The sequence below is a fragment of the Prunus persica genome, chromosome G5 (genome assembly GCF_000346465.2).
Source record: "Prunus persica cultivar Lovell chromosome G5, Prunus_persica_NCBIv2, whole genome shotgun sequence".
Taxonomy (NCBI): Eukaryota; Viridiplantae; Streptophyta; class Magnoliopsida; order Rosales; family Rosaceae; genus Prunus; species Prunus persica.
Genome location: NC_034013.1, coordinates 16122604 through 16138837, shown reverse-complemented (window position 1 = coordinate 16138837; position 16234 = coordinate 16122604). Strand labels below are relative to the sequence as shown.

Genomic DNA, 16234 nt, shown 5'->3' with positions numbered 1-16234 from the left:
TTCCTTTTTAAAATTTTTAAGAAATATATATTATTAAATTTAAACATAAATAACTTGTTACAAATTCTGTGGAGGTGTTCATTAGATAAATTAGAAGATTAAAGACAATATGAAACATAAGTTATTATAAACTTCTCCCTTTTCTTTCGGCTTATTCTCCGCATGAAATGTGTGCTGAGAATATTTTTTGTTTATTGTACAGCTTTTACAATTGCCATTGGCTCACAAATTCTGCAACTTAGGTGTATGCTAGTTGACCAAGGGTCAAGTACAGAGAAATCATGCACAAGCGTAGTGAGCATCAAAGTAAGGCAACACTACAAACTTGATGGACAAAGGGCTGATCGTTAGCGGAGAATTTGCAAAGACACGAGCAGGTTCCAATTCTGGGATGTTTCCGTCCTTAGTAATCTCCAATGGAGCTCCATTGAGAACCATGGTTTTGCTTCTAAGGTTCCTGTTTTTCGGTGTCAAATGGTATTCTTCTCTATAAACTGGTTTGTCTAATGCTTTGCGTCCTACCCATGACACCGTTTTCTTAAGGCTGCGCTTGAAATAACTTTCTTTGCTAATGTTTCTCTCGTGAGCACCCAAATTGAAGTCCAAAATATTTTCAACATTGACAATGAAATCGGTGTCATTGCTTAAGTTGATAAGGACTACAGTTATACCCGCCTGCAAACAGTAAGAGTAAGATCAGTGTCAAAATTAGAATTCTGTTAAGTTATTGCGCTATCAGGCAGTTACAAGGGACGTTCACTACAATATTTTCATGTTTTATATAGGCTTAGTAGTGTTGCTAGACTTAATAGTATTCCTGGTTTCCTATGAATTTGAACCAATTTTATTTCCTTTTATATGCTTGGCACAAAATCTTCCTACAAAGCAGACTTACTCTTCCTCTTGCACAATGGGCGTAAATGCGTAAATCTGCTGAAGCATTGCTGTTAACAGCAAGAACACCTTGTCCCATAAGTCGATGCCATAGAAGCGCACTATTCAGAATATAAAAAAACAAAAACAAAAATCAGTTTTTGATAAGTAGTATATCAAGTAAAAGAAAATCCTTCTTATACCCCACCCATGCTTTACCTGTAGTAATCAGGGTTCGGAACAAATGACGTTCTGTTGAGGAGACCATAGTTTCCACCAACTAGTGACTGCCTGCAATATACTCTGGTATTGTACTTGGCTGACATTCCAAGCTGATCCAAGTACCTGAAATTCATATATAAATAGTAACTCTGGCTTGTTGATTACACAACAATACAGTGAACAATGGTAAATTTCTCTGTTTCTACAATCAAAAGCTTGCAATGAAAAATACATAATGTTTCAAGTAGTGTGACAATCAAGATTACCAAAAGCTGTTCACAAATGTGTCAGACACATTACGACCACCACTGTTATAAGCCCCTCCAGACTCTCCGACCCATATAGAAGCCCAAGGGCCGTTCTTTTTCACCGTTTGCGCAAGATCATGGAATGTTCCAGATGCAAGGTCCAAGTAACCGGGATTCAAAATTCTGCTCACCAACTTGGGATCAACACCTGACAATCACAGCTAAATTGTCAAAGCAGAGGGGAAATAGGAAAATAATTTATGCATACGGGGCTTACCGTGTGTGAATACTTACTATACCTCAAAAGAGTACTATTTAAGCATATATAAACTGTGCATTTATTAAAAGTCTTAACAGAATTTACCTGCACCCAAATTGTACATATGCTGAGTGATAACATTGACTATCCCTGAACCAGAAGCCTGAAGAAGCTTGGCAAACCATGCTTGGTCATAGAATCCTCCAGGTGCCACAAGTGCAGGTTTAGTGCGGGACTTATTGTACAACTGGTTGATAATATGTTTAAGCTTGATCAAGTCTTTTCCATATTGTTCAGCTCCAACACTAGCTCCAACACCACGACCACTGAGCTCATTACCTAAAGTAACATGAACATAAGTGACGGCAAAGTAGAACGAGGGAAGAAAAGGAGACTTGTCTATTGTTCCATACCGAATTCCCATGAATCTATCTTGTATCCCTTCGAAACGGTATAATTAATAAAATCATAAGCGTTGCTAGAGTCCCAATCTCCAACCCAAACACCCCCGCTTTTGTGGTGCCTCCCTGACAGTGCATTCAAGCTAAATGTGACGATGGGCCTGAAAACATAAGACATAAATAATAGGTCAGCACAAGGAAGCATTCAAGCCCTCTCCACTCTACGTCCACGCACACACACCAACCCCTCCTTATCTTTCCTCTTTTCTTAAACAAAGAGGCTATCTGCCATGAATTTTTGAATAATACAACCAGTGAAAGTTGTTGGACCTCTGAAGAAAGTTTTACACTTCTAAACAATTAGAGATTCTCCCAATATGCATTTGACACAATGAAGACTTTTTTATTTTAGATTTGTTAGGATAGACAACAACATAGTAAAGATGTTCCTCAGACACACGATCTAAGATAAATGATAAATCAAGCATCAACCACCTAATTTTGAGGAACGAAGATGGAGAAGACCCAACTTTTTTATAAAAGTAAAATAAAATTTGGTTGGGATAGGAAAGTCGATAACCCGAATCTTACCTTGTCTTACTGAAAAATTGGTTCAGTTCATCCCATCTACTCATAGGTAAACATCCTCTAGAAAATCCAAACAAGCCATGACTCTTCTTTCTGAATGGATGGCAAGGATATTTCAAATTTCCTACATCGTACAAGAGTTGGTCTTCCAAGGAACCTCCAATTCTGATCCTTAACTGATTGAAAGCTATCAAGCCACCAATGTTGAAGAGTAAATTTAGTTTGTAGATAAAGTTATTCAAACAAACATAAGCAGAAGACTTTAATTCATCTGTTCTAATTGACACTTGATTCTAACTTAAAAATAAATAGTATTGTCCAAAAGATGTGAACTTATTAACACAGATAGACAAACCTTGGATTGACTTGGCAAGCAAAGGATGAGACAAGTTCTGGAGAAAAGAAAACCACAGTATTAATTTAACTTCATACTCCCCTTCTTACTATTTGACAGAAAAAGAAAAAAGCAAATGCATACAGAGGTATCTCTGGGTGCTTACCAAATTTAACGCAGATGCAGATCCCCATGGACACTGGTTGTAGTCGCACTTTTCATGATTCCACCAATCAATAGTGGCACAGATGAAATTATTATCAACTCGTGCAATAGCTAAAATCCCATTAACCACAACCTTAACATTTCCAGCTTTTTTAGTATTCCCAACATCTTGAGCTAAAATTGCAGGGAGAGAAACCAGAATGAGAACCAAGGAGAGACGGAATTCCATAGGAAATTCAATTGTGCCAGTATCGCTACCACCTCAACCAATCCAAATTAACTGCAAGAAAAGATAAACTCATTGAATCACAATTACATCAGGGACATTTATATTTATACGTAAAGGCTAACAAATTATCCTAATGAGCTTAACTAATCTATGATGAGTTTAACAAATTACCTAATGATTAGTTATGACTGCTGTCAACAAATTTTAACAACTTTGACTGTGTAACTAACTAGGAAGACTTCTAGAAGATTCTTCAGTTGCAGACGCTTCTCTGGCTGTTGACATGGCACCTGATGAGGCGACATCTACTAGCTGAGGTGGTAATGCTATCACTAATAATGGATGGAGAGGAGGAGATTCATTAGTGCAAATGGAAAAGAAAACAAAGAATCTGTAATGGTCATTTGACTGACAAGAGACATGTACTATTCTTCATATTTTCAGTTTCTAAAGAGCTTATAAATACATAAAGCTAAATTTTGCATAGAAAATCAGTGTAAGCAAAAAGTAACATTTGAAAAACTGCAACAGAGAAAGAAATGCATTGTCTTTGGGACGTAAAAGTAAAGATAATTAGTACCAGAAGCTACTATTTTCTCGTAAAACCAGATTTAGGATTCCGAGGAAGATCCAGTGATGGTTAGCTCACTGGAAATTCCAAGGAAATCCGAAGTGAGTTGGAATAACAAACACTACCAAGGAAGACAAGGGATGAATACTGAACCAATTCGAACTAGGGGATGTCTATATGAATGATGGCATTGCATTGCCAATGCCATGAATGAACCTTCATTCGCATTAATTGTTGGTAAAAGCAACGCACCAACATTTACCAGTTGCATTAGATAAAGAGAATCCGATTCAAAAGTACAAATTCAAGATATAACATCAAAAGACTATATATAGATGTGAAGGAGAAGAAGAGTATTTCACCGATTACCAGAGCTTATCATAAATGAAGACGGTGGGTGTTTATCCATGGCTGCCCACCAAAATAACAAAATTCAAGACAAACATGGACAACCCAGTTGAGAGTTACCACAAATAAAGCCAAAAGAAAAAAAGCTTTTCCTTAGAGACATATATCTAGATTTCAAGAATCAGCATCTGAAGAACTAAAACCAAAGCAACCCAGACACCTACTGATCAAAATAAGGCTAACCCAAATGAAAATTAAGCTCAAAAACTAAAAATTTACCTTTGACAATGCCATTGTGGAAGCACAAACTCAAAGCAAACGCCTTCAGATAGAGCACATCAATTATGTGATGCTTCGCAGCTAAAAAGCGAGCTTTCTCTGTCCCCCAATTGGAGTTGTTGGCATTGCTGGACCTTTCGGAGACACGAAACAGTGATGGGAAATGGGTCCAGCTTGGAAAAGTGACATTCATTTAGCGACTAATTGAGGATCGCTGAGCTCGCGTTTTAGTTTATTTAAGCATACGAACTGTTCATATGGTTCCATGGCACACTGTTGCGGTGTACTCTGGGAAAAAAGACAAAAGAAAAACAGAGGCTACATGTGAGAAACGGTTAAGTATAATTTGAGAGGGGAAAGGTAGATTCCAGAGAGAGTATGATATTGTTATTTTAATGTAAAAAGTGAGAGCTTTTGGTTAGCACATATTCTTTAATTTAACATACTAATATAGGATCTGGAAGGTGGCTTTATTTTTTATTTTTTATTTTTTCACAGCTTTGTCTTTACCCATACGTTATGCGAACACCAAATGTTCTTCTCCTAGAAGACAGGTTTTTGCTTTAGCTTTAGAGAATGTCTTTAAGTTTGTAGTATTTTTATAATTTTTGACTCTGGTTTGCAATCAAATTCAAAGCTTACTTTTGTATTCTTGCTTTGTTTGTTGTCATGACGAAAAGTTGCTCTTAATTTATATATAAAGTAAAAGGTAGGAAATGGTAAAATATATATTCCTAAGTTAAATATGTATTGAAGAAAAAACTAAATTTGAGAAGCTCCGAAAATATAACGTGGTTATTCTCTAGAAAATAGTTTTAATTCCTTTCAAAGATTTGTCCTAAAACTCTTGTATCGAATGGTCAAATATTTCATGATTAATTTCCTTCTTAAAAACATAAAAATTGATGATATACCATTGATAAACCAACTTTGCTCTTTTGCGTTAGTCGGATTTGAGAAGTTCGTAAAATTACTAGTTATGGTTCCAACTTCCATAATTTTTTTAAGGATAAACTGAAATAATACATTTTCTACGATTAAATCTTATTGGATCACTCGTATCTCCTATTTTCATAGGATTCTATCTTGTACATGACTTGAGGCGATGTGGGTTGACTCCATGTTTATCTGCAACCATGGCACGCCTGGATCGCCATTGATGAGATGACCACAAATGAGTAAATAGATATAAATCCAAGGAAACTGCCCGTTTTAGCTTTTTATAGATAAGGAAAAGAAATATACCCTTCAGTCACTTTTGGTCCCTGTAGTTTGGCACTTCAACTACTTTTGACTTTATAGTTTCAATTCTGTCAATTTTGACCCTATAGTTTCGTATTTGTAGCAATTCAAGGACAAGTTAGTACTCATGTCAATTTCTTCGACGGTGCAAAGGGCAATTTCGTCAACCCAAAATCTTTGAGCATAAAAGCTCATTTGAAACTCCCTGAATTTCATATTGGGGCTTGAAATTGGTCATTTGAGTTTAGGGTTCTTCAAAAATTGGGATTAGTGGTTGAATTGCGAGCCCTAATATGAAATGGGGAGAATTTCAGACAAGCTTTTACCCTCAAACACATACTTGAACTACCACATTTCCTTGTCTGTTATAAAAGCCCTAGTTTTGAGACACTTGCAACTTAACGTGCTCCTGCGAAATTCCAATAGTTAGCTAGCAAAAGCAAACACTTAAAAATTGAATAAGAGGGATATTGAATTTGAACCCATTTGTCTTTATTTTATTTTATTTTTTTTTCTCAAAAGAAATAGCGTTCACCTTCTGAACTTTAATTTGGATTTAATTAAAAGGCTTAAATATCAAAATGATCCTTATGTTTTACCATGTATGCCAATTTAGTCCATGTGTTTTCAATTTAGCCAATTTAGTCTGATGTTTAGCACTATGAGCCCATATGGTCCAATCCGTTAAGTTTACCATTAAATAAACATTATACACCCTTTTTTTTTTGTCCTTTAAAAACCTATAAACCTTTTTGAAATTAATAAAAAATTGAATTAACTTAAAAACATTAAAACATAACATTTGAAGAAAAAAAATGTTATTTGCCTTCATCTCTTAGTTAGTTTTTCCATAAAAAGAAATCATGTGTTTGGCACATGTCACCATTTCCATGGGTGTGGTAGTCATTTTACACCATAAACACCAATGAGGTATAGCCCAATGGAAAAAGGTCTTGACTTGCAGATCATAGGTCACAGGTTCGAATCCACATGGCATCATTGTGTGTGGGTGTCTGTGAGAAATCTCCATCTCCTCTAATTTAGACTATCGATTGTACCTCAAAAAAAAAAAACAAAAAAAAAAAAAAGGGGGAAAGGAATCTCTCTCTCTTGTTAATTTGATACTTCAAACCATATGGGTTTTGTTCACCCATCAAAAACGCTGCACGTATGGACCAAGAAGATTGAATTAAAACTGTCTTCTCAAATCCCATAGAATGCTAGTGTGCATGCCCATAAGTACTTTAAGAATAGTTTTAACATAGTAACAAACAAGTAATACGGCGGGTTTTGTGAGATCGATAGGCTTGAGATTCGAGTAGATTGCCCACAGATAAATACCCACTTTCAGAATTCATATGAAACTTACTTTATTTTATCAGAACAATATTGTAAAATTAACTGTCTCACGTGTATCCAGGCAAGGCAACTTCAATATGACAGAAGAAGAGAAATTACTTTGCCATGTGGATAACACAAAGCAAACACTTCCCTTCTCTCATGAGATTGAAAGCTTTGTTGACATCTTCAAATGGCAGGTTATGTGTTATGTACTCGTCGACTTGGATTTCCTGCAGGTAGATTTTTTGGAATTCAAACAGGCTGTGCATTTTATTTTGGGGATTGAAAAATATAACAAGTAAATATTTTTTTTCTTAAACTAGAAGAATAATCATGATCGGTCAATGGGAACATGTCAGCTGTTTAAAACAGAGATCAACTGTTAACATGAAATAAAACAAAAGAATTTAGCATCATACTGGCTGCAAATTGGCATGCTTTCTTAGCATACACACCTTTAAAGCTGAAGAAAGAAATAGTTTAACATAGAAGAAATAACAGTGAGAAACTTGTTGTAGATGGTTTATAAATTCAACCTAAGAATTTGATACTAAGCGAAATTCAGATTATAACCCTACTACTTCAAACAAGATGATTTGATAAGTTCGTACATTAGACATTTATCAAACTAAGACATGATAAATTGTTTGGGCATGCCCTATCGCATTCTTGTAACCAGGACTAAACATTGTCAGCAGATTTTCCAGCTACATGGTACACATTAAATTTTACAACAATGGGAGGGAAAAGGACACTTAATATTAGAAGGGAGATTGGACTTACTGAAGCTTCAATGAAGTTTTAGTTAGTTTTACCTTTGTTGTGTACATATCTACTAATGAAGGGAGATCAGATTTAGGTTTCCATCCTCCAAATAGAGATCCCTTCAATGTTCTTCCAGTGAGAAATATTCCATAATGAGCTGTTCCCTCCGGCTTCACTTTTGGCATACCAAGTGTAACTGTCAACCCCCATCCCTTCAAAGAAACGCCAGATACAAATGAGTGAAGTTCAATAAATAAGAACTCATCACATACACAAAAATAAATATGAGATAGGCTTAGGGGAAAAAGAAAAACACTGAGATATGAGAAATTTACATCGCAACATGCCTGCAAAGCAGTAGTTACCATACATTCCAGTGTCACCTATACATTCAAATGAGTAATCAGCCCCTCCACCTGTCAGATTCTTAATAACCTGAAGGAAAGTTAGCTTATATGTAAATTTCAAACTAAATGACTTCAAGTTCATTCATCAGGGTTCCTTACACATATCACTGTTGCATTATAAGATTCACTATATCTCTGCAATGATGATCTACTCACCACCTAAATGAGAAAAGGAGACGAACGAACAAGCGCACACCCTTAAAACGCCTCTCTCTCTCTCTCTCTCTCTCTCTCTCTCTCTCTCTCTCTCTCCTCTCTCTCTCTCTCTCTCTCTCTCTCTCTCTCTCCAAGTTCCATCCCAATCCCAAGCATAAACCCCAACCTTTCGTTTTTTTAATTTTTGATTTTTATAAAAGAACTTGGGGTTTTGGGGGTTTTTGATTTGGAGCTAGCTGGGGCCCGCCTGAGCCTCCGACCTATATATGGTTCTGTTATGACGTGCTGCGAAGCAAAACGTGAGCTGTGAGGCCCTCTCTCTCCTGATTTTCTCCATTTTCGAAGCTTCAGCTCAGCTTTTCTTGCTTACATCTCACGTTATGCCTCCACCTCACTCACTCCTCCACTCTATGTTGCGCCCTTGAAAAAACCCCAGCCCTCCTCCTTTATATATACACCCTCAAACCCTAAATAGTACATGTTGCTGCTCTATACGAGAGAACCAAGATATTACCAACATCAGGTGGAGGTTCTGTCAGTTCCAGGTCAGGATCATCTCCCCATATGAATCAGACACACCCTGAAACGCAGACCCTAAACCCTAAAGAACCAGACCCACCCTGGCACCCAGATCCGCCTAGCGCCGCCTAGACCCTCCTAGAGCCGTCTAGGGCCGCCTAGACCCGCCTACTGCCGCCTAGACCCGCCTAGACCAGCCTAGCGCCGCCCAGACCCTCCCAGCGCCGCCTAGACCAGCCCTGCAGTGCATAAGTTTGAAAAATCGCTAGGCAGTGGGCTTAAAGAACCAATGAAAGAAACCAGACCCACCCTGGCACCCAGAACCGCCTAGCGCCGCCCAGACCCGCCTAGCGCCGCTCAGACCCGCCCATGCCGCCTAGGCTGATTTTTCGTAATGCAGAGTATGGATTGGAAGGAAAGGTTTCAACATGAGGGGATATTTGCTTCCAATGTTGGTAAAGTATGCAGATTCTGTTGCCCTCAGTGTAGGACATCAAGCATATCTGTAGTCGCATAGGGTTTTTTTTTTTCTTCTTCTATACACGTAGGAAACGAAAAAAATTGTAGAAATAGGGAAACAAGCACAGTAGACATTTGTGAGAACCAACCAACCCTAGTGTGCAATCTGCATTAAGTCCAAACAGGGTTAAGCCTGTCCGAAAAAATTCGAGTTTCATTGACATTTTGTTTGATCTGTTTGATGATTTGTGCTCCCTTATATATCTATGGTTAATTGTGGTTTAATATATATAATTTAAAATTTTTTATTTTTATTTTTGTATTATCCTGCACTAATAACTTTTAGGACTGGTATAGGGTTGTTCCTGATAGTCCTTCTGAACGCATCAAATCCTTCATATTATTTCCTAGGCCAGTTTAGCTTGAAGTGATTTTCTAGATGCCCTTTACATGCATGTTAATTTTGTTTTGTTTTTGTTTTTGTTTTATTTCATGCGGTGGCAGTTAATGTCGTACAAATTGGAATTAATGGAAGTTCAAGAAATCGGAGTCCTGCAAATGATACAACGAAGAACCCAAGTTTCATAGGGAATGGGCTATGGTTTATGGAATGAGCTACTTCTTGCTATATTGGGGTTTGATCTATGATGAGCTATTCCAGAGAGAACGTAAAAAGAAAATTCATTATTTCCTCTGTAGGTCATTGAGGGGGTTGAAGATCTGCTTGAATTTTGGGGGTGGCATTTTTGTCAAACGGGACCTGCTGGATCAGCTGAGACTTGAATTGATCAGAATGCCTGGTGGTTTGTGGCGCCCTTATGTTCCAGTCATTTGAGTACATCTAGGAGACTGTGTTCTCTGATCTTTCTAGTTATAAAACTCAAATTATTGACGGACATGCCACTGTCATTTAAACCCCATTATAATGTAGGTTTGTAAAACAGTTTTTATGTGTCGTTTTATGAAAAGAAAACAAAAACAATTTCCTTTTTCTTTCCTTTTTAAAATTTTTAAGAAATATTTATTATTAAATTTAAACATAAATAACTTATTACAAATTCTCTGGAGGTGTTCATCAGATAAATTAGAAGATTAAAGACAATATGAAACATAAGTTATTATAAACTTCTCCCTTTTCTTTCAGCTTATTCTCCGCATGAAATATGTGCTGAGAATATTTTTTGTTTATTGTACAGATTTTACAATTGCCATTGGCTCACAAATTCTGCAACTTAGGTGTATGCTAGTTGACCAAGGGTCAAGTACAGAGAAATCATGCACAAGCGTATTGAGCATCAAAGTAAGGCAACACTACAAACTTGATGGACAAAGGGCTGATCGTTAGCGGAGAATTTGCAAGGACACGAGCAGGTTCCAATTCTGGGATGTTTCCGTCCTTAGTAATCTCCAATGGAGCTCCATTGAGAACCATGGTTTTGCTTCTAAGGTTCCTGTTTTTCGGTGTCAAATGGTATTCTTCTCTGTAAACAGGTTTGTCTAATGCTTTGCGTCCTACCCATGACACCGTTTTCTTAAGGCTGCGCTTGAAATAACTTTCTTTGCTAATGTTTCTCTCGTGAGCACCCAAATTGAAGTCCAAAATATTTTCAACATTGACAATGAAATCGGTGTCATTGCTTAAATTGATAAGGACTACAGTTACACCTGCCTGCGAACAGTAAGAGTAAGATCAGTGTAAAAATTAGAATTCAGTTAAGTTATTGCGCTATCAGGCAGTTACAAGGGACGTTCACTACAATATTTTCATGTTTTATATAGGCTTAGTAGTGTTGCTAGACTTAGAAAAGTATTCCTGGTTTCCTATGAATTTGAACCAATTTTATTTCCTTTTATATGCTTGGCACAAAATCTTCCTACAAAGCAGACTTACTCTTCCTCTTGCACAATGGGCGTAAGTGCGTAAATCTGCTGAAGCATTGCTGTTAACAGCAAGAACACCTTGTCCCATAAGTCGATGCCATAGAAGAGCACTATTCAGAATATAAAAAAACAAAAACAAAAATCAGTTTTTGATAAGTAGTATATCAAGTAAAAGAAAATCCTTCTTATACCCCACCCATGCTTTACCTGTAGTAATCAGGGTTCGGAACAAATGACGTTCTGTTGAGGAGACCATAGTTTCCACCAACTAGAGACTGCCTGCAATATACTCTGGTATTGTACTTGGCTGACATTCCAAGCTGATCCAAGTACCTGAAATTCATATATAAATAGTAACTCTGGCTTGTTGATTACACAAAAATACAGTGAACAATGGTAAATTTCTCTGTTTCTATAATCAAAAGCTTGCAATGAAAAATACATAATGTTTCAAGTAGTGTGACAATCAAGATTACCAAAAGCTGTTCACAAATGTGTCAGACACATTACGACCACCACTGTTATAAGCCCCTCCAGACTCTCCGACCCATATAGAAGCCCAAGGGCCGTTCTTTTTCACCGTTTGCTCAAGATCATGGAATGTTCCAGATGCAAGGTCCAAGTAACCGGGATTCAAAATTCTGCTCACCAACTTGGGATCAACACCTGACAATCACAGCTGAATTGTCAAAGCAGAGGGGAAATAGGAAAATAATTTATGCGTATGGGGCTTACTCTGTGTGAATACTTACTATACCTCAAAAGAGTACTATTTAAGCATATATTAGAAAATTATAAACTGTGCATTTATTAAAAGTCTTAACAGAATTACCGGCACCCAAATTGTACATATGCTGAGTGATAACATTGACTATCCCTGAACCAGAAACCTGAAGAAGCTTGGCAAACCATCCTTGGTCATAGAATCCTCCAGGTGCCACAAGTGCAGGTTTAGTGCGGGACTTATTGTACAACTGGTTGATAATATGTTTAAGCTTGATCAAGTCTTTTCCATATTGTTCAGCTCCAACACTAGCTCCAATACCACGACCACTGAGCTCATTACCTAAAGCAACATGGACAAGAACATAAGTGACGCAAAAGTAGAACGAGTGAAGAAAAGGAGATTTGTCTATTTTTCCATACCGAATTCCCATGAATCTATCTGGTATCCCTTCAAAACGGTATAATTAATAAAATCATAAGCGTTGCTAGAGTCCCAATCTCCAACCCAAACACCCCCGCTTTTGTGGTGCCTCCCTGACAGTGCATTCAAGCTAAATGTGACGATGGGCCTGAAAACATAAGATATAAATAATAGGTCAGCACAAGGAAGCATTCAAGCCCTCTCCCCTCTACGTCCACGCACACACACCAACCCCCCCTTATCTTTCCTCTTTTCTTAAACAAAGAGGCTATCTGCCATGAATTTTTGAATAATACAACCAGTGAAAGTCGTTGGACCTCTGAAGAAAGTTTTACACTTCTAAACAATTAGAGATTCTCCCAATATGCATTTGACACAATGAAGACTTTTTTATTTTAGATTTGTTAGGATAGACAACAACATAGTAAAGATGTTTCTCAGACACACTATCTAAGATAAATGATAAATCAAGCATCAACCACCTAATTTTGAGGAACGAAGATGGAGAAGACCCGACTTTTTTATGAAAGTAAAATAAAATTTGGTTGGGATAGGAAAGTCGATAACCCGAATCTTACCTTGTCTTACTGAAAAATTGGTTCAGTTCATCCCATCTACTCATAGGTAAACATCCTCTAGAAAATCCAAACAAGCCATGACTCTTCTTTCTGAATGGATGGCAAGGATATTTCAAATTTCCTACATCGTACAAGAGTTGGTCTTCCAAGGAACCTCCAATTCTGATCCTTAACTGATTGAAAGCTATCAAGCCACCAATGTTGAAGAGTAAATTTAGTTTGTAGATAAAGTTATTCAAACAAACATAAGCAGAAGACTTTAATTCATCTGTTCTAATTGACACTTGATTCTAACTTAAAAATAAATAGTATTGTCCAAAAGATGTGAACTTATTAACACAGATAGACAAACCTTGGATTGACTTGGCAAGCAAAGGATGAGACAAGTTCTGGAGAAAAGAAAACCACAGTATTAATTTAACTTCATACTCCCCTTCTTACTATTTGACAGAAAAAGAAAAAAGCAAATGCATACAGAGGTATCTCTGGGTGCTTACCAAATTTAACGCAGATGCAGATCCCCATGGACACTGGTTGTAGTCGCACTTTTCATGATTCCACCAATCAATAGTGGCACAGATGAAATTATTATCAACTCGTGCAATAGCTAAAATCCCATTAACCACAACCTTAACATTTCCAGCTTTTTTAGTATTCCCAACATCTTGAGCTAAAATTGCAGGGAGAGAAACCAGAATGAGAACCAAGGAGAGACGGAATTCCATAGGAAATTCAATTGTGCCAGTATCGCTACCACCTCAACCAATCCAAATTAACTGCAAGAAAAGATAAACTCATTGAATCACAATTACATCAGGGACATTTATATTTATACGTAAAGGCTAACAAATTATCCTAATGAGCTTAACTAATCTATGATGAGTTTAACAAATTACCTAATGATTAGTTATGACTGCTGTCAACAAATTTTAACAACTTTGACTGTGTAACTAACTAGGAAGACTTCTAGAAGATTCTTCAGTTGCAGACGCTTCTCTGGCTGTTGACATGGCACCTGATGAGGCGACAGCTGTACTAGCTGAGATGGTAATGCTATCACTAATAATGGATGGAGAGGAGGAGATTCATTAGTGCAAATGGAAAAGAAAACAAAGAATCTGTAATGGTCATTTGACTGACAAGAGACATGTACTATTCTTCATATTTTCAGTTTCTAAAGAGCTTATAAATACATAAAGCTAAATTTTGCATAGAAAATCAGTGCAAGCAAAAAGTAACATTTGAAAAACTGCAACAGAGAAAGAAATGCATTGTCTTTGGGACGTAAAAGTAAAGATAATTAGTACCAGAAGCTACTATTTTCTCGTAAAACCAGATTTAGGATTCCGAGGAAGATCCAGTGATGGTTAGCTCACTGGAAATTCCAAGGAAATCCGAAGTGAGTTGGAATAACAAACACTACCAAGGAAGACAAGGGATGAATACTGAACCAATTCGAACTAGGGGATGTCTATATGAATGGTGGCATTGCATTGCCAATGCCATGAATGAACCTTCATTCGCATTAATTGTTGGTAAAAGCAACGCACCAACATTTACCAGTTGCATTAGATAAAGAGAATCCGATTCAAAAGTACAAATTCAAGATATAACATCAAAAGACTATATATAGATGTGAAGGAGAAGAAGAGTTTTTCACCGATTACTTATCATAAATGAAGACGGTGGGTGTTTATCCATGGCTGCCCACCAAAATAACAAAATGCAAGACAAACATGGACAACCCAGTTGAGAGTTACCACTAATTAAGCCAAAAGAAATAAGCTTTTCCATAGAGACATATATCTAGATTTCAAGAATCGGCATCTGAAGAACTAAAACCAAAGCAACCCAGACACCTACTGATCAAAATAAGGCTAACCCAAATGAAAATTAAGCTCAAAAACTAAAAATTTACCTTTGACAATGCCGTTGTGGAAGCTCAAACTCAAAGCAAACTCCTTCAGATAGAGCACATCAATTATGTGATGCTTTGCAGCTGAAAAACGAGCTCTCTCTGTCCCCTATTGGAGTTGTTGGCATTGCTTGACCTTTCAGAGACACGAAACAGTGATGGGTGAAATGGGTCCAGCTTGGAAAAGTGACATTCATTTAGCGACCAATTGAGGATCCTTGAACTCGCGTTTTAGTTTATTTAAGCACACGAATTGTTCATATGGTTCCATGGCACACTGTTGCGGTGTACTCTCGGAAAAAAGACAAGAAAAAAACAGAGGTAAGATGTGAGAAACGGTTGAGTATAATTTTAGAGGGGAAAGGTTTAGATTTCAGACAGAGTAGAATGATATTGTCCTTTATTTTAATGTAAAAAGTGGGAGCTTTTGGTTAGCATATATTCTTTAATTTAATATACGATCTGGAAGGTGGCCTTTTTATTTATTTATTATTATTTTTTAAACAGCTTTGTCTTTACCCATACGTTATGCGAGTACCAAATGTTCTCCTTCTCCTAGAAGAGAGGTTTTTGCTTTAGCTTTAGAGAATGTCTTTTAAGTTTGTAGTATTTTATAATTTTTGACTCTGGTTTGGTCAATCAAATTCAAAGCTCACTTTTCTGTTCTTGCTTTGTTTGTTGTCATGACGAAAAGTTGCTCTTAATAAAAAGTTATGAAAATAGAAAAACGGTGGAATATATATTCTTGAGTTAAATATGTATGGAGGAAAAAATTTTGTTTCTTAAATTTGAGAAGTTTCGAAAATATAATGTGACCGTTCTCTAGAAATATAGTTTTAATTCCTTTCAAAGATTTGTCCTAAAACTCTTGTATCAAATGATTGAGATGTGTTGGTCTAATATTTCTTGATTAATTTCTTTCTTAAAAATATAAGAACTGATGATATACTATTTATAAATCAAATGAGCTCTTTTCCGTTAGTCAGATTTAAAAAGTAAAATTACTAGTTCTGATTCCAACTTTCATAATTTTTTTAAGAATAAACTGAAATAATACTTAAAAAAGCAAGAAAATAATAAGTTGAGAGGGCTGTTACAAAAACTAAGGGCAGCCATTTCAGCTAATTAACCTTAAATAGCAATAGAATTATCAGAAAATATCAACGAGGACGAGCATCCCTGGATTTGTACACAACATCCAGGCTTCACAATCATGAGTGGCTTCTCCGACAATATCCATATGTTCAAATTCTTCTTGAAAACTCTAAACCCTGGAGGCAGTCGATTGAAAGACACTCAACTTCAAC

General features: G+C 36.7%; 2 protein-coding genes across 7 annotated transcripts; both read right to left on the bottom strand.

Annotated features, from left to right (window-relative positions):
- Positions 99-4800, bottom strand: LOC18777487 (heparanase-like protein 1). 4 transcript variants are annotated; one of them, XM_020563754.1, is made up of 11 exons: positions 4518-4800; positions 3550-3651; positions 3092-3370; positions 2947-2983; positions 2595-2778; positions 2016-2164; positions 1708-1941; positions 1362-1551; positions 1093-1218; positions 896-995; positions 99-675 (listed from the first exon to the last, which is right to left on the bottom strand). In XM_020563754.1, the coding sequence occupies exons 3-11, from the start codon at positions 3317-3319 to the stop codon at positions 280-282; spliced, it is 1644 nt and encodes a 547-aa protein (XP_020419343.1). In that variant the 5' UTR covers positions 3320-3370; positions 3550-3651; positions 4518-4800; the 3' UTR covers positions 99-279. The 4 variants fall into 4 exon arrangements, with proteins under 4 accessions (XP_020419343.1, XP_020419340.1, XP_020419342.1 ...); XM_020563751.1 differs by having other exon boundaries at positions 3491-3651; positions 4518-4799; XM_020563753.1 differs by lacking the exon at positions 4518-4800 and adding an exon at positions 4260-4280 and having other exon boundaries at positions 3491-3651.
- On the bottom strand, positions 10499-15326 carry LOC18777307 (heparanase-like protein 1). Of its 3 annotated transcripts, none has more exons than XM_020564489.1 (11): positions 14931-15326; positions 13968-14071; positions 13510-13788; positions 13365-13401; positions 13013-13196; positions 12434-12582; positions 12120-12353; positions 11764-11953; positions 11495-11620; positions 11298-11397; positions 10499-11075 (listed from the first exon to the last, which is right to left on the bottom strand). In XM_020564489.1, the coding sequence occupies exons 3-11, from the start codon at positions 13735-13737 to the stop codon at positions 10680-10682; spliced, it is 1644 nt and encodes a 547-aa protein (XP_020420078.1). In that variant the 5' UTR covers positions 13738-13788; positions 13968-14071; positions 14931-15326; the 3' UTR covers positions 10499-10679. The 3 variants fall into 3 exon arrangements, with proteins under 3 accessions (XP_020420078.1, XP_020420077.1, XP_007209866.1); XM_020564488.1 differs by having other exon boundaries at positions 13909-14071; positions 14931-15325; XM_007209804.2 differs by lacking the exon at positions 13968-14071.